Raw genomic sequence first — 21,334 nt, 5'->3', positions numbered from 1 at the left:
TTAATGAGCCTCAGGCAGAAATGAGGGATTTTGTCCAGCTGAAGTGGAGCATTATTGTACACAAATCTGGCTATCTGAGCAGAAATCAGCTCTCTTGAGATGTGCCCGGGAAATGACAGAGCATTTGGTGGAAATACCAGCAAGTAGATGCTGAAAGCAAAACATCTGCATTATCAGGAGCTATGTTTTTAATCATGTCCTCCAGATCTCTGAGGAGAGATAAATATCCTATCAAGTGCAATGACAAAGGGGGTAAGTGGTTGTTGTGTCATTAAGAGAAACAGTGAATATAGGTTTCTCAAGAAGCCCCACTGACCCTTCCCTGAAAGAGTGCTTCTATTGCCCACTACAGTAATGACAATACCTCTGCTCCTAGCAAAGTGCTGCTGATCTTCCCCTGGACCTTACTTCTAGTCCTAAGTGCAGAGAGCTGCCCAAAAGTTATGGTGTTCCACAGAAGCAGATTATCTGCCTTTGTTTGGAGTCAATTCCCCAGTAAAACATTTTAAATTGCTCATTTGCAAGTACCTGTAATTCCTTGCTAGAAAGACCGGAATTATCCAACAGAGAAAAAATGTCTTCCTTACTGTCAGTGAAAAGTAAAAGAATGAAACTTCAGTGATGAAAACACTCATATTTAATGTACTGTATGCACTGCCCATTGAAACTGTAGCTTTAGGTCCTTTCAGAGTCCCTTCAGTACACCTTATAACTCCGAATCTGCTCAATTACTTCAATCTCCTGTCCAAAATATCCTTCCAAACCTTGCAATGTCCCTTCACCTCTGCTGCAGGATCTGCTGCTACTCCTCGCTGCTCTATTTATAGGATTCCCGAATTCTAATCTCCTGACGGTGAAGGATGCTCTGTTCTACACCTCTGGGCCCATCATCTTTTCTTGCACCATCTATTGACATTCACACCTGCTACCATGACTGGCTGAGCCCATCTCTCCTCTGTCAGACTATCTCCTCTTTAATCCCCACGTAGAAGGAAAGACTTCCTGCTTCTTATTGGAATTTCTAAAGCCTAGATACAGGCCACAGTTCATATGACACAAAGTGCGGAAGAAAACAAAACATCTATTTCAGAAAGCACAAATATACTTACCCTTTATTTCCTTAATCTTATTCTGCAAGTAGGGCTGGGATTTACTTTTTTATAGGATTTGCAAAATAAAGCCTGAGAAAATAGCTTATCTCTGTTTCTACCTCTCTTCTCTCTCACTCTAGTGCCGCATTTTAAAAGAAAGTGGGGGGAAGTGAAAGGAGACTAAGATTCAAAGGACAGAGTTGGAGGTTACTTGATCATCTCTGTAAATAATTACAGTACCATTGACTGAGTGCCCCAAAGCCAAATTTCCTGCTGACAGATTTTTGCATCAGCAAAATTTCTATTGCCTGGTGGAAGGAGACTTTAAAATCATGACAAGTTGAATATAAGGCAGAGTACAAAACAAACTCACTGCCAATTCTTGATGACACAGAGTTACTTTGTCCCACATTCAGATATCTTTTTCCTTTTCATTCCCATCAGGAGCATTACCTCCATGACCTTATCAGTTCTTTCTCTAACACACAGCAGAGTGTTGGTTGCTTCATTTTCTCTGTAGTATTTTTTCCCCATTGAGACTTCTCAGTGCAATCCAAATGCAGGAGGTTACTTCATTAATCACTTTATTAGCCCTGTTTTCACCTTTGAAAAAGACTCTTAATTCTTCTCCATTTATAGTGTACTAAATTCCTACAAGATGCTGTGAAAAGATAGCAATGGGTCAACACTCCTTATTAATCTTTTTTTTTAATAATAAAATAACTGAACAAGGAGACACAAAGACAACCTGCATAACAAAATTCTGCAAGGTGCCTCAGTTAGACCTTTTCTTATTGAAAACCTTGTTCCAGTACAGGAACATATCTGTTTCCTTGCAACTTGTACTTTCCTAGTACATTTGTATCCCAGCCTTGCACTGCTGTCAGTGATAAAAAGGTGAACAAAAACCATGGCACAGGGGAACATTCAGCAGTACAAGCACATTGTGAATTTGAAAAGTGAAACCAGGCAAGTAGAAGACCTTGTTTTTCAGCCATAAAAATCTTTTTAAAATCTTTTTTTTTTTTTTTTTTAAAGGAAAAAATAAAAGAATTGAACATGGTAAAAATCTGGTCTGCTAAACTATTGTTTAGCAAAAGTTACTAAATTTTGACTAGGTGGTTGCTGCAAACTGTCCAGTAAATCCAGTAAATCACAAAGGGGGAGCACACATCTTCTCAAAAGCCTTCAAGCCTTTACTAGCTCGGATGGTGACAGATTACTGAGCTCCTGGATAAGATGCTGAAGTAGTTGATAGCACACATCACAAAGAAGAGACCTATTTCCTGGTCTGAAGACTCTTTTAACAACTAGATTAAGGGCTTTCTAATATCAAGGTAAGAGTTTTCTGAATTTAAGTTCTTCAAATCAAACTGTGCACATTTTGAAAGGGATAAGATGAGGTGGTTTTTTTCCTGCAAAAGTCTGGAAGGACCAATGACACCAGACTCTTTCCTTCTCACTCATCACCACTTCATGTGTGTTCAGGGAGTGCGCAAGTGGAAGCAAAATCAAACTAGCCACCTCCTTGCTGGCTTGATTCTCCAGTGCTAGGAAGAGAAAATAATAACAGAGAACCTCATTCCCAGGGTAAGATTTGTTTCTTTGATTCAGATTAAGAGAGTAAGATTTCTTATTTATTAGTCCCTCATACTTTTGACCTCATCTGCCCCCACCCCCAAACAAACCAAAACAAAAATGGAAAATCAAACCTCCATATTCACTGTGCAAAAACATGTAACAGGAATCTCTGTGCCTCTTGTACAATGCAGAGAATTTTTCAGACAGCATCCACAGGAAGAGGGAGGTGGTCTTCAGAAATAACTATTTTAGCCGAAAATAAACAGCACTGTATATGGACTTATAGAGAAGGGAAGGGTTTTGCTCACAAAACCTTGCCTAGCACAACTGATGCTAAGCACTATTTGGCTAAGAGAGGTTGTACTTCCTCATCCATCACCTCCCCTCCTTCTGCCTCAAATGCAGCCATCTTTTTGCCATCACAGCCCTATGTACTGCAGCTTTCTCTTCTGTCAAGCCAGGTCATAAGTAAGACTTGCAAGGGTGCAAAAGTACATGATGACCTCCCATTCCATGCAGCTACAGAAGCAGCACTGATTATTATGATTTTCAAAGATATCCTTAAAGCTCAAGCTCCTATTCCTGTGATACTAGATTAAAATGCTGACTTTCATTAAAACAGGAAAGAAAATCCAGCCCTCATGGCTGTGGAAAAAAATTTAAAGACACTGAATGCACCTTAGGGATTCAAAACCTACAATGCAAATGCAGAGAAAGAGATTTAAATTTTCTTTTTCTACTTAAATGTTTTAGAAAAGAAAAAAAAATGCAGTATTTTGCTACTAGTAAGATAGAAGAGAGCAGGAATGTGTGCTTTGGGGATGTTTTCAGAGGAAGGCTGTGGCAGTGCCAGGAAGCAGCTGCCCTGACTGACAGCTCTCCCCTACCCAGAACAGAGGACCTGCTGTGTGGTTTCCATATGCTGCCTAAGGAGAGGCAGGTGGCACACAGCAGCAGCAGCAGTTTTTATGGATGGAACTCCCTCTCTTTGAGTCCTGTGGTTTGTGCAGTTCTCCTGAGAAGACGCTGAAAGAGGTGGGAAAGGCAGCATGATTTTCTGCCAGAGCATTGCTGGGGATTCCAAGGATCTTTTCCCTCTGTTTCCTGTAGACACTCCCCTGGACGCTGAAACAGTAGTGCCACACTCCAGTCTCCAACTCATAATCATGGTTAGATAAACACAGAAATACAATGAGCTTTTCATTAAATTTCAGAACTTACTAACTTTTTACCTGTTTGCTTGAATATGTTTACTTTTATCCTTTAGGTAAATATTTCTGCCTCCTGTGAACTTTTATGTAAATCAATGGAGGCATTTGGCAAGCCACATCAAAACTGCAGCTTTACATATCACTGAAGCAGAAAATAAATGGAAATAATTACTGATGTCTCCAAGTACAGATTTGTTTCAAAATGAAACATGTATCTTGAAGTAGGTGGGTTGTATATCCAATGATTTCCTGTTAGCTTATACAGCACTGGGTCAGACATTTTAATTTAATTCGCGTTTGTGCTTTTCCCCCCTTTTTGGGGAGGTCAGGGTGTGATGGTGGCTGTTTATTTACTCCTTTTGAACATATTGGGCAGAATCCATTCTTTACTTATTTAGTAAGCCCAGAAAATGATAATTGTAAATCCCTCTCTCATACTAAGAATTGAAAATTAGCTGGGGTTTGGAGGAAAATAGTATACACTGTAGTGCCAATAACATCACTGTGGTGCCACTGACTGAGCAAATTGCAGTTTTTATATGATAGACTAGATCAATATTCACAGGGGTCAATACTAATCTGTTGTCATGTGTTTCAGTGTAAGCCTGTAATGCATATCCTGATGTTACTGAGTTGTACTGACAAGAGGAAAGCCAAGTCCTACAGTACAAAGGACTGCTCACGAGCCATCACCAGAGTCCACCATTCTGACATTCGCTGTATCCAAAGAGAAAATTTAGGAGCACTTCTTAGAGTCTTTGGATGCTTGAAAACAAATGTCTTATAACTGTTACCATGACAGTACTTGAAGTACACTCGGGACAGATGGAAATGTTGTTGCTTCTAATACAGAAAAAGATCATGCAGTCCCTACCAAAGTGCCAGCTGGAGAATACCCTCTCTCTAGACCAGGTGACCAGGGAAGGAGGAACAGGTGTCTCTTCACCCACTGCTCTTAGCCTTCTGTTATTCTCAACCTTTAGAGTTGGATGTGATTTCTCTCCTTAGTCAATTTCTCCAGATTTCTCTCTGATTAACTTGTCCAGTGGATGTCATTTGGTGTACACATACCCTTCAAGACAAGAAGTTTTCAAATCTACAGCAGGAAGAGCTGCCTTTTTGCATTTGTTCCAAACCTGGTTTCTTACACCTTCATTTGATACCTCCTAGTCCCTGTGCTAGTGAGAAGAGACTGTGAGGACTTCTTACTCTAGGTTTGCATTCACGTATTTCCTTCACTGTCAGATCTTTAATAGAGCTTGATGTTTTGTCTTTCATGTTCTTCACCAGTTTTGACATTGCAAAGGAAGTTATGTGGGGAAGGCACATGTGTGTGAGTGAAGAGCTGGTTCACATCTCACCTCCGCTCTGTCACTGGTAGAACTCTTGGACACCATCAACCCACAAGGAATGTCTGTTTTTCTTGGCATCACAAGTGCGTGGAAAATCTAGAAGCTTGATTTGGTCTCTGCTATCTTAAAGCCTGGGAACAAGGGGCGTTTCCATAGAGTCATTCATCAGTACTTATCGTGGTAGTATCTACCTACCTCCACATGCTAAACAGGCACATCTTACACAGAAATGTAAGCTTGTGCAGATTTGGAACATATACACAAAACATCATCTTGCAAAGCATTTGTAGAGAATCACTATCATACTACAGGGAGACTGTGCAGCAGAGATTTGTACTTCTACTGGAAGGACAGCACTGAGACCAACAGCAACACTAATATTGTTGCCAAATAGGCTCTTGGGCATCCTGAGACAGATAAAGATTTGCTTTGTAAATCTGTTTGAAGACATCTCTAGAGGGCAAAATATCAGTCCAGTTTCCAGATTTCAGTTATTCAAACTCTGCTGTTAACATCAAGACTACAGCGAGGAGGTTGAAAGTTTGCTTTTGTGAGACCTAGGTTTTGAATACCATCAACACTTGCACTTGTATGGGATTCACACTCAATTTGGAGAGGCTGCAGTTTCAGCAAAGTGAGAAGATTCACTTTGACTAATGTCTATAAATTAATCTAAAGGGAACTGAGACACAAATGGATGAGGCCAGGTGTATACCTCAGTGGTGTGTAGTTATAGGACAAGGAGCACTGGCTTAAAACTTGAACATAGGCAGTTCGGTACTAACATGCAGAACTTCTTTATGGTAAGGGTGACAGCACTGAAACATGTTGCCCAGAGAGGTTGTGGAGTCTTTTTCTGTGGAGATATTCATGAGAAGTGGCAGAACACCGAGAACATGGTATATGTGGCAAATAAAATATAAAGCTTCCCCTCCCTCCTCCCAAAAAGGAGAAAAGAGGTAATGAAATTGCATGTTTGCTTTAGTAAAGCAAAATACTGGAAATATTCTTCCAGAACTATCTACTGACAGGAAACTGATGAATGTTTGAAAAAATATATGGCGCTGTTCTGCTTCATAAAGCCTTATGTCATGGCAGTATACCAATACTTTCAGCTTGTAAAGCTCTGCTGTGCATTCACAATTGGAGAAATGCAGGGGAATCTGTGAGCTCATGGCTGAGGGGACAGAAAGAGAGATGAAAAGAAAAAAAGATGAATCATTTTAAATTTGCTAGTTTGCAGCATTTAACATACACAAACAATATTTTGAAATGTTTGAAGGGTACAAGATCTGGTTCACGTGCAACAACAGTTGAATGGCAAAGGAATCAGAAGAGTTCAAAGTCTTCACCTGTAGCGTATCTTCCAAGGCTGTCTCTCTTGAGGTTGACAGGATTCTGTGCAAAAGGATGCCGTGCACACAAAATCAAAAGATGTTTCATATTCAATGAAATGTTCCTGCCAAGTTATTCCGCATTTTCTTTTAGAGTGCCAACCAGCATAGATTCAAAGAGTTTGGACTTGAAAACACAGCCTTCAGAGTCTGCGGAGAGGTGGTGTGAGGCTGTTGTCTGTGCTTGGACAAGCACCCAAGTATACAAAATGAGGGAGGCAATGATTTTTCTGTTACTGTGATCATGTTAGCACTGCTAGTGAGGTATCTGCAGATTCACTGAGCTGAAATTCTTGATCAATTGTCGCTTTTCATGCCAGTGCTGCATTTTTGTTATTGTATTTTCTGACTCATTCAAGGCAATCTGTGGAGAGCCTGTATCTGAGATACTGATGCTGAAGGAAAATCGCAGCTAGACAAGTAACTACATGCAAGTACATTTATATCAGGTATTTATTTTGATCAATGCTCGTGCTCAACCAAGCATTCAGCAATAAAAGCAGTTTTCTGAGAATCGTGTTCTGAAGTGACTACAGAATTTGTGCCATGTAAAATTTCCAATTACAAAATCATCAGAAAACTAATTTGTAAAATATCCTTTATTTTCTTCCTTTTCTTTTTCTTCTAGTCTCAACCTGAAATCTTCCAGATCTGCTTCTGCATTTGCTTTAAGGAAAGGAATATACTACCCCAATGCAAATGGTCTTTTTCATTATTTTCCCCTATATCCACTCAAGACTGAGCAATCCTTTGAATCAGATTCCTAAGCTAATGACAACATTCATTAATTCACTAGTTTAACAAACGGAATTGAATACTCCTTAGAATATCTTTGAAACCGACAATCTCAAAATGGTGTAAGCAAAGTAATATGCTTCAAACATTTGAATAAATTTTATCAGAGATGGCAGGAATTTGTTATTAGGGTTATTTGTTCCCTCTCCAGCAATACTCAAACATGAGCTTCATCTAATCAAAGATAAATCTAAGTTATTTCTATGGCCTATTAAAGCAGTTCAAATGGAATTTATTTGCCTTCCTTACTCCACAAACAGGAGGCCTAGCCCTTTAAGTGCTGTTGTTCCAGTTTTAGAGGAGAGGGACTATAAAATGGGGGTGCTTCATTAAAATACCATAGCTTGCACCTCTCAGAGGCACAGGAAAAGAATATTCACTGAGTAAGTAACACATTATAAATTATAATTGAGATTCAATTCTCCCAGGGAGAAGGGAAGGTAACTTGTCATTTGAAGTGTTGTGAGTTTCTGAAAATGGACCAGGAGTTTAGAGGGTATAATGATATCATTAAGAAATGCCCTTGCAAAGCAAGCAAAATTATACTGTGCTGTTTCTTGAAAACCGCAGGAACTCTTTATTGTTCTGTCAGCAGCAGTTCAAAGAGCTCTGTGACCCCATTAACATTCACTCAGGCATGTATAGCAAATTGGAGGGGTGAAGTTTCTCGAACAGTTAATTATATTTTGTGTGTTTGAATACCTATCGCTGCTAGCCATGTGGGCTAAGTGTCAGAAATGCACACCTTGCACACCTGGTTTTCCTCATGGCTTAATTTATCTTTCAGTACTTGGAGGAGAAAGCAATATCAAAGGTGGAGAAGGGACAGGGAGGAAGGAAGTGGAGAAAAGCTAGATAAGGGATAGCTGGTTTGATGGCCAAGGATGATCTTGCAGTACCTCTTCTTTCAGCAGAAATCTCTGTTCAATGATCAGAAGACCCTTCAAACCCACATATCCGTGGTAGGATCGGGGTAGGAATATTTGGATTATAACACTATAAGCTTAAGCTAGAATTATTCAGAGGAACTGATTTTCTTCCATTTTCAACAAGGGGCAGCACTTCTTGCCTAGCTATTTATTTAATTCTGTGTGAAAAGTTGTGGGCTTCTCCTAAAAAATGTTTACATTTCATAGAAAAACTTAATTGAAGAAATTCAGAATCTCGATAGAACCACAGTTTGACTGTTCTGCCTGCGTTTGTCATTTGTCAGTCCTGTTGTTCACACAGCTTTTTCATACATGATGCCAAATGGCCACAGTCTCCTTGCTGCAGTGACTATTGACTCATCTTAAGCAAGAGAATAGAAGGAAAGGAAACAAGCAGAAGGAAACGATTTTTAGGCATTTCTTGATTGGTTGGAGAAAAAAGCTTTCTCTTTTCAATTGAAATTGATCAGAATTTGCCTTCGAATAGTGAAGGTTTAATTTTTTGCATATTAAAATGATTGCATTTTTTTCAGAGAGAGAGAGGGAAGGATAGGAAATATTCTCTCCAAAGTTAAGAGGGAGCACACACATTGATTAATTAAGTCCAAGGTATTATCTGTACCAATTCATTAATTTCAGCAACAGTACATATTCAGGAATCCTTATCTCTTTAGGACTTCAACCTCACAGATTTCCTCACACTTAGCACTAAGTTTGCTAAATACCAAATGATGGAAAAGAGCATCACAAGGAGATAAGTTCTGTCTGCACTGTACTGAGACGTTACTTCCTGAGAAATTCTTTCATTCAGGTTCTCTCTCTTTGTTAATGAAGTCAAATAAAGTTAGGATTGTCAGTTGCATTCTTCATAAAACTTCTCCCAGATGTTAAGAGTCAGACTGTCACTGGTGAAGATGTGTCTGTGCATGTCAGCATTCCAACTGACTCAAAAGAAACAATCTCTTCAGAGCATTGAGCATGTGCAGACTTCTATGCAAAGCTGCCTTTAAATTCTCTTGGAAAATAGAACAATATTATATGTATTACCTTATAAGCCTTTGGCAAGTTTCTGCTTTTTTTTTTTTTTTTTTAAATTAAGTTTATTGAAAGTTTTGCTGTTATCCTCCATAATTCTTAAACAGTGATAAAGTATTTTGCTCATCAAATATATATTCATGCTTCTGCCTCACTTCTGAAAAAACTGCCAATTTGATGACATTCTAAATGTTTCTGCTATTTGAACAATATTTGCATTGTAATTATAATTCTGCTAGCTATGCTTTTTCTCAGCCATATTTTCATTGCATGTATATTAGAGTTGATCAGAAATCCTCCTTTGAAATGGAAATGATTTTTATTGCACTTCAGCCATGCTTTAAACTGATTCTACCACAAACAGTTCTAAATTGTAGGAGTGTGCTCAGAGAGAAAAGCAGAATGCACATTCAGATGATCTAGGATGTGTCTAGCAGAAAGATGCAAGAAAAATATCCTGAGAGAGTTTTGGAAGATTTGAATTACAGTGCAGTACAGCTGCTGGAGGGATTTGCCCTGAAATGCTTTTTTCCCTCAGAAAATACCGATTTGTCAACATCAAAGCTTGGTAGAGGGCAAAGGGTAGAGAGGAGGGGAGAAGGAAGTTGGGAGTCCCACTGAATTTTTCAGTCTGTTTTCATCTTTTCCATGGAAGACTATAGCATTTGAGGTGTCTCAGTTTGACGTTTGAATCAAGGAACCCCTGCTATTCAGGACTGCTTGTTTCAAGTGTGAAGCTCTACACGGTTAAGAAGAGAAATAAAAATATTTGACAACAAACTAGATTTGGGATTTCTAGACAAAAAGTTCTATTTGATGTACAAAATTTCCAAAAAATATTCAGATGTTGAGGAGCATACCCCCCAAGAGTGCAAAATTTATCAAATGGGAAATTACTTCCTGCAACTGGGCTGGAATTATAGTCTCCACCCAGGTAACAGCAAAAGTCCCATTGACATCTGTTGCAATTTCAACTCAAGCTTTCTGAAAATGCTGTGGTCTCTTCTAGCCATACTGCATAACCAATACTGAGGATTTTATAAGTTCTTTTGTATAGGTGGAGATACAAATAATAGGCTTGGCTTTAAATGGAATTTCTATGTGTGGTAGAAACGTCCTTTCTCTTCATGTAACTGGAAAAAGCAAGCACACAAATGTTGCCCAGAACCACTCTCTTTCTAAACTTACTAAAAAGTTATAGAAGTTTAAAACGTTCCTGCCTACACTCTCTGCTGCCAAACTTGCACTAGAAATTATTATGTTCCCTAGGGTGGCAGAATGGAAACACAAAGTTCTGTGTCTCATTGAGCTGCACAGCAGCAGCCAGAGACCCGTGGCCATTCCCACTGATGCAGCATCTCTGAAAGGATGTGTTAAAAAAGGGATCAAAAGCCAGGGATCTAAGAGCACAAATGATCTCACACTGCTGCAGCTGCATTCCCAGGAAGCTTGGATTTTAGTCCAGTAGTTGCTAGTGAGAATCAGCACAAATCCTCTCCAAGAAAGCAAAGTCCTGATCTACCTGAGCTCAGGGCATAATTTATGACGCATATCACAGTTTCAGTCATACTGTCACTTCACTTCTTGTTCTGGCTTCTGTTTCCCTACCCACATGTCCCTCCATCACCACTCCACATCTAGTATAAAATAGTACCCATTCCACCTCTTTACATTTAGCTTTCAGTGAAATGTTACTACTGTGTCTTAGGAATTGGACTCAATCATCCTCATGTGTCCAACTTGAAATGTTCTATTTTATGATTGTTTCTGATCTAGTTTTGTGTATGCAACACTTTTTACATATAAAATGACAGCAACAACAACACCTAGCATAATTTCTCATAAGAAGGTATCTGTAGTAAGCACTCTTTTCAGGATGCTTTCACTTAGAAACAGCTTTTGGTATTATAAAAGAAGTAAAGGAAACTGTTGTTACAGCAGCATCACTCCTGAATTTCTATGAAAATAATGAGGAGAGGTATAATATAAATTAATACATGTGAATTTGCCTGTTTCAATGTTTTATATGAGGAAAAAAGATTCCAGAAATACATATGACCAAGACACAAGATCAAATATAAACAACTTTTGCACAATTTCATGCAAAGTTTTGAGATATGTCCAGATCAACTCTGGTTGTGTGTTTCCTGGCTACCAGTAAGAAACATGTTTTTTTCTAGCAGACTTATTGCAATACGTAATATTGCAAACTTTTCTGTCTGCTTTCCAGGACTTTGGAATATTTGCCTCCTGTCTCACTCTTAATACAAACTCCATGAGACCTTTACTAAAATGTAATAACTTATGTAAAAAAAAGTCTTTACGATTAACTCACTGGCCTCTGGAGCTGTCCCAATTGCAGCTTATCGTCACTCAGAGCCAAAAGCCCAAAAGCCTCCAGCTGGCAAACATAGCTGTGCTGATCAATTTTACTAAGTAGTTAATTCCAATTTTCATGTGACAAAAAGGCATCTACTGCCCACTGTACTCTACTTCTTCCTTGTTCCTGTCAACTCCCTAGAGACGATAGCCACACAAAGAGCACAGGCCTTCTCTTGCAGAGAGTAAAGTCTGTTTATCTACCTTTATTTTATGTATAATGAGTCAATCCCTTTTCTCATCTCCTAAAATTTCAAAGGCACTCTCACTGACAGCTCAGAGAGTACTCACTCTGCATATCGCAACAGCTGTTGGAGACAGATAACATGAGCATTTCTGGAATGACTCAAGCTGACCTTGTTTCAGTGGATACTAAGTGCTCTTCATTAGCTGTGACTTCATGCTCAGCGGTCCAGCAAAGGTCTTTAGCATGAAGGTCTTCAATATTTAAGGAAAAAAATATAGATTTTGAAACTTTTGAGAAAGCATTTAATGGAAAAAAAATTGTATGCTTTTAATGTGCTTGTATTGCAAATGGTTTAATCCAACTACTTGTGTAAATATGTACACATATCTCATACAAGTAGTGGATTTCATCAAGCTTTTTGGTAAAATGTTTGGGAAGCTGAGAATCTTATAGCATCTGCTGAATTCTAATCTGTAGCCATTTTCCAGATGGTGAACATCATTAGATGTTGGTGCTGATTAGCTTACAGGAAAACCCTGCTTTTATATTTGGAAGGAAGTGTTTGTTCTCTGGTCACTCTGTGTAAGGGCCCAGTCTAGTAATCCCACACAAGAAACTGGCCTCAGCTATCTGTCAATTTTTGTCTTTCAGATTTTCAGCCTGAAAGACTGAGAAGATGAACTAATGAATGAGTGATGTCTGAGTCTGCAGTGTCTCAGAAATACTACTTCACAGTCTTACCTTGATTTTTACACTAGATATTAAGTTTATTTACTTGTACTTGTCTAGGCAAGTGTACACACCTCTACATGTGATTTTACTTGCCCAGCATCAATTACTGAGGATTTGAGTTGCTCTATCTTTAGCAGGCATCGACAGAGAGCTCTGCATCTTTCCCTTAATATAAGCTGTTAGAAATGCCTGACAAGACATAACAGCACTGTAGGTTTATAGCATAGATGGATTTCTCCCTACACTACAGGTTTCTATAGAAAGACAAAACTAGAATAAACATTTTTAGGGTGTTCTTCAGTTTGTTCTAATGTAGATTCTCACTCTAAACTATCATGTAACAGCAGTGCTACAGTTAGAAACTCTACGGAACGCTGGCTGTCTTACACTTCCTCTGTAAGGTCACTCAGAGCTTGCTTCCTTCATTCAATTCATAAAGAATTCAACTGGCAGTACTAAGGCCATCTCTGAGACCGCACCTCCTTCAGCTTTGCATGTGTAAATGTGTTGCTCCAGGGCTGGTGAAGGAAAGTTCAAGCCTGCAGAGCAGAGGGTCTGGCAAAGTATCCAAGTATATGGTCATTGTTTGGGCTCTGTTTAGATTCCCAGGTTAGAACACATCAAAGACTTGGTCATGGTTGTTAACCATGACATGCTGATCTGAAATGCTATTCCATAATCTCAGCATGGTTTCAACTTTGAATAAACAAGAACTGGTAACAAATTAGAAAGAATTTAAGCACTTCTTGCCACTCATAATGAAATGGAATATTAAGGACTTTGACTTTTCAGTTGGAAATTAAAAACAAAAACAAAAACAAAAAAAACCAAACCAAGCATATTTACAATTTATTTTGCATAACCCCATATATTGAAACAAATGTATTTTAACATAATACCTCTATTTTGACAAAATAACATCGTTTAGGGGAAAAAATGTCTCTGGAAAACTTTTATCAGCTCTAGCATTTAGAAAAACAAGCAAAATACACTTTTGCCATGATATTGGACTACACTTTTTTCCAGTAAGTTCTGCATTAAAGCCTGCAATTCAGCTTATTTTGTATTTAATTCCTTCTGAAGAACAACATGAAAAATATTTGGTTGTACAAAACTTGTTGAGAGACAAGTAATCTCTGAGTTATCTGACATTAAGTTTCTCCATAATCCCACATGCTTACAGTGGGAGGGAAACCACTTTACATTAAAAAAAAAAAAAAAAATTACACCTTATATTAAAGATTGAAAAGCTCCACACAATTTTAAGCATTCTGCATTGTCCCTAATCTGTCATCTCATTCCAGATTTCAAAGTGAGATAATATCCAGTAATGCCCAAACAAACCCATTAGCTTGACTATCTGACTTGATTTCCACATCAGTGCTATTCTAGACAAATAGAACTTAAATGTTAATTTTCTAAGAGAAGTTTAGAAAGTTTTCCCTTATTTTTTTCATTTCTTCTTTTTGTTTCAGGATCTTATCAATACCAATATCTAATTAAAGTGTTCTTAAATCAGCATCATCTTATTTTCTTTCATTTCCCTCCATTTCCATAAACAAGAGTATTTAGTTTTCACTGCATGATGATAAACTGAAGATAATCTAAAGTAATAATAATAATAATAATAATAATAATAATAATAGAACTTTAATTAATCTTCTGGTGGGTGTTGTTGGTCACAGCTTCTGTCAGGCTGTTACCAATGAATATCTGGGGTCAGATCCCTGTTTGCTGTTGATACTGTTATAAGTGGATCTGATTATGAAATATGAATCGAAGCGCTATTGAATATGAAAATAAAGATCACTCCTGCAGTGATTCATCAATGTCACTGAGTAGAGGTAGGACTTTTTTTAAAAAAGTGACTGTCTTGACATGCAGTATTGTAATTGTATGATACAGAATTACCAGAGAAAAACAATAACAACAAACACCTAAGATGTCTAGGATACAACTGTGGATATAATCATTCATCCTAGTAGATTCAGTATCTTGACAGGCTTGGGGCAAGTCAGCCTTTTTGTTAGGCAGCTGATTTGTGCTGTAAACTACTCAGCTGGGTCCTGGTAGCCTTCTGGCTTTGTTTTCATCAAAGGTGAGATCATAGCTTGTAATGGATATTTTGAAAGTTTGAGGGTATTTCTGGACACTGGTGGAGAACTTGCTGCCTTTCAACTCAGAAGATTAGCTGGGGGGTTCTGTCTGAATACGTGTGAACGGGTACACAAGCTTCAGGATGTAGCTGTGCTGTTGGATAAGGCAGAAGAAACAATGTTTGTCTATCCACTCTAAAATCAAAAGTCCTGTCTGCAGGCAAAGTAACTACATACTCCACGCAAAACATAAGAAAATTTTTTATATGTTTTTTTAAATCTGGACTTCACACCCAGGCTATATTAAATGAAATGATTGCAATTTTGAGCTCTTCAGTACAACAAAAGATACTGAGGTCCTGAAAAGTGTCCAGAGAAGGGATCTGAAGCTGTGAAGGGTCCAAAGCACGAGTCTTACAGGGAGTGGCTGAGGGAACTGGATTGTTCAGTCTGGAGGAGAAGGGGATCAGAGGAGACCTTACTGGTCTCTACATCTGCTTGAAAAGAGATTGTGGTGAGATGGAGGTTGAACTCTTCTCCTATGTAACTGGTGACAGGGCAAGAGAATATGGCCTGAAGTTGCACCGAGGAGATTCAGGATTGGATATTAGGAAATATTTCTTCTCAGAAAGTGTAGTGAAACATTAGAAGAGGCTGCCTGGGCAGGTGTGCAATCCCTGCAGGTGTTCAAGAAATGTGTACATGTGGCACTGAGAGACATGGATTAGTGGGAGTGGTAGTGATGGGCTGATGGGTAGACTAGATAATCTTAGAGGTCTTTTCCAACCGAAATGATTCTATGATTCTACAGTCCTATGATCATAAGGGTTTGCCACATCAAGTTCTGTCCTAATTCTCGTATTTATCAGAGGTTTTCAAGCCAGTGGTCAGTAGCAAACATAGAAATTTATATAGAGCAAGCAGAAATTCAAATAGTGTAATGAGAAAGACCTAGTGATTATGTAACTAATCTTTAATCTCTGAGTATTTACAGACTTACGCAGTGTTTGGAACTGAGCACCCTATAAAATAGCGATGTATTAATCTGTGCAGGCCAGACTTTGAGGTCTGACCAGCAGTGGTCTTGCAATACAGGATTCATTATCACACACACCTATGTAAGGTTTGTTTCTTTCACTTAGTGATGGCACACTCCAGCAGTAATTCAAGGGAAAAAAAATAAAAATGAACACACACACACACACACACACAAAAAAAAAAAAAAAAAAAAAAAGGAAAGAAGAAAGAATTGTCAATACAGTCAATGGTACAAAACAATTTGAAAGTAAGAAAAAAATACAAACTACGTACTCTTAATGGTTCTGTATTTCACAAAAGAGTGGACTGAGATATTGAATCGAGTGGGAGCTTCACAACACTATGGGAAAATGGTTCAATTATGGCATTAAAATTACAGACAGGCTAGAATTTCCTGACTTAGATAACAACATGTGGACATACAGGCTCAGCCCCACACAAAATTATAAGATATATTTTCCTTCTATCTACTAAATGTATGTAGGATATAATATGGCTCAAAATCTCTTCATAAGAAGGAGGATTTGGATATCCATTTAATCTGCCTGTCTGAGCATCTGTATGTGCACAGTGCCATCGTTGTGAGACAACAAGGAACTGAAACAACCTTGATCTGTTTCAGATGTGATTAAAACTCATGGGAGCAGAACTTGACCATTTTACTTTCAATGAACTTCAATGGAACTCCTTTTGTGACTCTTCTTTTTCTATATCTAGGTCTTGTCTGCATTTCAACTGCATTTTAAATAAATTTTACATTAGTTTAATGTCAGCTCATTTTCAAATAATAATGAAACAAAGTGTTACTGAAACTACTTCAACAACAAACATAAGAGCTAAATTTAAAAAAAAAAAAAAAAAAAAAGAATCCCATCACTTGCTATATTTGTCATAGAGTCAAAGAATATCCTGAGCTGAAAGGAACCCATGAGGATCAACTTGTGCAGGAAAACGAAGCATGAATGACATCCTCCCAGACCTTATCAACTGGAGTGCAACATTCACAACTCCTACAACTAGCAAAGCCCACTAGTTGTTAGAGAAAGAGACACTTGTGCATTTCATAGAAAGTTGTATGTCTGTTTAACTTGCAGAAGGCAGTAACATGACTTCAAATGAGAAATGAAATACACAACCATCAGAAGAAGAAAGTCAGCTTTGTTAAATTGCCCAGCACAGGTTGTTAGGCTAATGATATAAGGTCAGCATTGATGTTTTCAGGCCTTGATGCTTCCAGAAATGTACTGTTGCCAACAACTGAAAATAATCTGGGGGCTTCTCTGTCTGGGAATGATGAAGAAACACCTGTGAACAAGCATAGTAGAGGAAAGTGGGCCTGAAAGGAACAGCTTGCTTTTCCACTGCTCAAACCTGAAGCTGGCATGAGGTGGACATGTCCCCTCATTCCCACGTGATAGAGAGACAGCCTGTAGTGCCTTGGGCAGAAATCAGGTGTGGTAAACACTGGACTGGCCTCTTGCTAGAGAGCTGGCAGTACAACAGATTGGATGAATGCAAGAGCATCTTGCTGACATTTGATTTCCTTCTGAATTTCACATGGCTTTCTCTTTCTTCTAAGTCGAGGTTTTTTTAAACCACAAAATGTGGTTTAAAAAGGAATGCAGAATGAAGTGATAGCAGCATCAGGAGGAGATAAGGTACTGTCCTTGTTTTTCAGGGACTAATTGCACAGCTTGACTTTCTAATTTGCTAGAATTGCTGAAAATTCCCTACAAAGGAGAACACAGGATAGAAATTACTGGCAGATTTTTCTGCCTTATTTCTGAATAATAGCACAAAGTAAAGAAAATCATGATCTAATTATAGGCAATTTGTTAGTCAAAAAATAGTTGAACAAATTGTTCTTTCTAGTGTATTTGTTAAATCTAAAATACACACACGAGGAAAGATTATTGCTGAGGTATTATCACTGCAGGATACCTTAAAAGTACTAAAAATAAAATGGAAACACAATCATTTATAAAATCTTGCCTTTTAGATATGCAGCTATGTGAAATGCAGTCCTTAAGCCTGGTCTAAGTTGGAGTCAGCCCTGCTTCAAGCAAGGGGGTTGGAAGAAATGTTCTTCAGAAGTCCTTCCAACCTGAGTAGCTCTGAGGTTGTATCAGATGTCCACAATTAATAAGGTGATGTCAGACTACTTCAAGTCTAAAAATCCTACTCAGGTCTAACAGAGGAAATGGACTTGGAATCAAGTGGAAATGGCTGAAGTTCACCGTGAGCACAACAGCCCATGCCTATCTTCTGGTTGTTCCATCAGGTTCCAGTTATTTTGCCCTCACTTTCTCCCTAACTCTGAAACAACACATGGTTTTAATTTTCTCCAGTTTATTTGCAAGCACCAAGTGAATGTGCAGCCCCTGAACAGTCCAAACTGTAATGTGGAAGGATCCTGTATGGTAAATTAAGGCAGTCAGAGTGAGAGCACAACAGGGAGCCTGTCCTCCCTCTTCCTCATTTCTCTCTGACTCAAACACATCCACGCAAGCAATAGACAACACACTTCCAGCTGCTGAGGGAACTGCTCTCTTCCTCTCCCTCACCCTCCCTCTGAATGCGGTTTTGCTTGCATGTCAGATGCACACTGCAGAAAGCAGATGTTGATGAATTTTAATCTCCTTGATTTCTCCAATGGATTAAACCTCAAATCTCTAAACATCCTTCTTAATGCTGCAGTAAGTAACACATATATATTGGTTACAGTGATTTACAACTAGAAAGAAAGAAAAAAAAAAAAGCAAAAGACAGTGAAAATGAAGCATCTGAAAATCAATCTATGCTGCAAGTGAATTGGATACAAGCATTCTGAATCCCCCACAACCTCTGCACCCTGCCCAGTGCTGGGGCATGTGCCTCTGGCTTCAGTAACAAAAAATGCAGGCACATGGTGCCCTGCACCTACCTGCAAGCCTTCAATGGCCAATTTGAGGATAGATGGTGTAAGCTTGGAGGCTTGCTTGAAGGAGAAGTTGCTCCAGTCTATAATTAGAATGAAGCCATTTATCTGAAGCTCCTGATCTTCGATGAGCACTTCCAAGGACAGTAGGATAGCCCGAAGGATATCTATGAAGGAGTTCCTAAAGACACAGCATTAAAAAACAAAAACAAAAAAACAAATCAATGGTGGCAGTTATCTTCAAACCTCCAGATAGTCAGCTTTGCTGCAGATGGGGTATGTGTGAAGGATGAAAAATCAATCTTTTTCTGTTGGAATTCTTTTTGAAAAGAAAGTTATTTCAGAGGTGTTACTAACGTGCTCCAGATCTAAAGCTCACATTCCTCTGCTTGATGTGATAAGTTTTGTTCACCGGTGGACGAAATAAACCATGAATTAAATCTTTTTTATTCTTCTGGCATACCTCACAATAGATTTTAGTTAAGCTACTTTGGGAAAATATTTATCTGTGGTGAAGTGAAAGAGATTCAGGCTATCAATTTAAATCCCTGCTCCTTTGGATATACTCCACCAGTTTTTTGTTAGTTTTTACTCTTTCACTTCAAAGAGGAATATCTAAAACAGAAAATAAGTCCGTACAATATTAATATAAATAGTGTGGTTACAAATAGACTGCCTAGTTTCCTACTCATGTAGAAGGAATGAACCCAGTCTTTGCACAACAAGGCCTATCCAGAACAGGTTGCCAAGTGAGGTTGTGAGTGCCCCTGCCTGAGGCATTGAAGGCCAGGTTGGATGGGGCTTTGAGCAGCCTGGTTTAGAGGGAAGTGTCCCTGCCTATAGCAGGGAGTTGAAACTAGGTGTCCTTAATGGTCCCTTCCAACTCAAACCATTCTATGATTCTGTGATTCATGATTCTGCTACCTCTAACGCTTCTAAAATCTGGATAATTATTTCAGTAACGCTTCATGGAAACAGTGCATGCAAGGCATTTTTTATAATCCATTTAAAATCAAAGTGAAATATTTGACTGAGAAAAATCTTCCTTTCAGATCCTATGCTTAGGAATTCAAATCTTTATTTAGTTGTCTACATAAATTATTGGGTTATAAAAAAATTAACCACCTGTACTTCCCCATACTTTTAGTGGAAATTACTTGCCTGGGAAATACTTTATCCAGTTTCCTCAACATGTCACTAATCTGGTTGTCCCCTGCGATCCCTTCCACTTCCCCATATTTGCAGCTTTAAGACACCGTGAATGACATAAAGTCAACACAAAGACTCTTTTTTCAGCTAAGTTCAAGGAGACATGAAAACGGCACAGAAGTCCTCCAGGTGGGCAGTTTTCAGGCCTGCTGGTTGCTGAATGCAGGGACTGGATAGACATCAGACAGAATGCCACTCGAGGCTGAAGCCCTCTGCTCCTTAATCTTAAGGCTTTGAGACAGATCATTCAGCTGTGTGACTGATTTGCATCCAAATCATTTTCTATGCATGAGCACAGAACCACTTTCTATTAGTCCATCTCTTTTGTTCATTGCTTAATGTTCCCTTCCCTTTTCCATCTCCTTCCCCACCCCCTTCCAGTTTAACTCCCAGAAAAGAAAAGAGTTAAAAAAAAAAAAAAAAAGGTTAAATAAATTACTATTACACAAAAGGAAATGTATAAGGTGCTTTAAAGATTCAGCATGAAGCCTGCTGAAGTGAACCATTAATGAGTTACAAAAGATTTGCACATGCCCCTGAATTACAAAAGGGAGAAAGAAGGGAAAGTGCCTATCTGCTTTGGCTGAATGGGAAGGTACCACAAAAGAGGCTCTTCGAATATCCTGTGGAAAATGGAAAGTTAGCCCAACAGAAGCTAATGGTATGGCACAATAATGTAAAACAAAACTGAGAATGGTTTAGCAGAGGGATTTGGTGGGGAGATTAGCCAAAGGCATAACATGAAAATAAATAAAAAGAAATTACTTAATTATAAAAGGTGTAAGCAGGCTGTGAGAGAATCAAAAGGCTCGGTGGAGTACCAGCGTGCAATGGGAACAATTAAAGGGGATAAAGACATTGCAGGGAAATTAAATGATCTATATGCATGTCTCTGCCAGCAGCCATTTTGAAGAGCTACCTGGAAAATAAAGGTGAGGGACTGTTGGTAAATAAGAGGTCAAATAAGACACACTGCAAGAATCTCTGAGAAGATAACATCAGTAAAGGTTTTTGATATAACTTGCTCTAAACAGCACAAGATGTGTTTCAAATATAGTACTTAAATTAATTGGATTGCTCAGGTGGCTGAAAGTATAAACATGCAGAAATACTGGGTGTTGAAACCATTAAGATTGCCTGAATCATAGTATCACAGAATGGCCTGGGTTGGAAGGGACCTCAGGGATCATCAAGCTCCAACCCCCTGCCACAGACAGTGTTGCCAACTGCTAGATCAAGTGCTAGATCAGATTGCCTAGGACCCCATCCAGCCTGGCCTTAAACATCTCTGGGGACAAAGCACCCACAACCTCTCTGAGCAACCTGTGTCAGCACCTCACCATTCCCTCAGTAAAAAACTTCCCCTGACATCTAATCTAAATCTCTCT

The 21,334-nt window shown here is 38.7% G+C and overlaps 1 protein-coding gene across 1 annotated transcript in view; it reads right to left on the bottom strand.

The window, feature by feature from the left end:
- Nucleotides 1-21,334, bottom strand: part of CLVS1 (clavesin 1) — a 92,583-nt gene that overhangs the window by 39,380 nt on the left and 31,869 nt on the right. Inside the window, exon 3 of the mRNA XM_031612861.2 lies at nt 18,744-18,918. Within this exon, the coding sequence (XP_031468721.1) occupies nt 18,744-18,918 (175 nt within the window). The remainder of the gene's footprint in view (nt 1-18,743; nt 18,919-21,334) is intronic.

The sequence above is a fragment of the Phasianus colchicus genome, chromosome 3 (genome assembly GCF_987193195.1).
Source record: "Phasianus colchicus chromosome 3, bPhaCol1.hap1.1, whole genome shotgun sequence".
NCBI lineage: Eukaryota > Metazoa > Chordata > Aves > Galliformes > Phasianidae > Phasianus > Phasianus colchicus.
The sequence above is the reverse complement of the archived record's forward strand: the minus strand, read 5'-3'. Positions and strand labels throughout refer to the sequence as shown.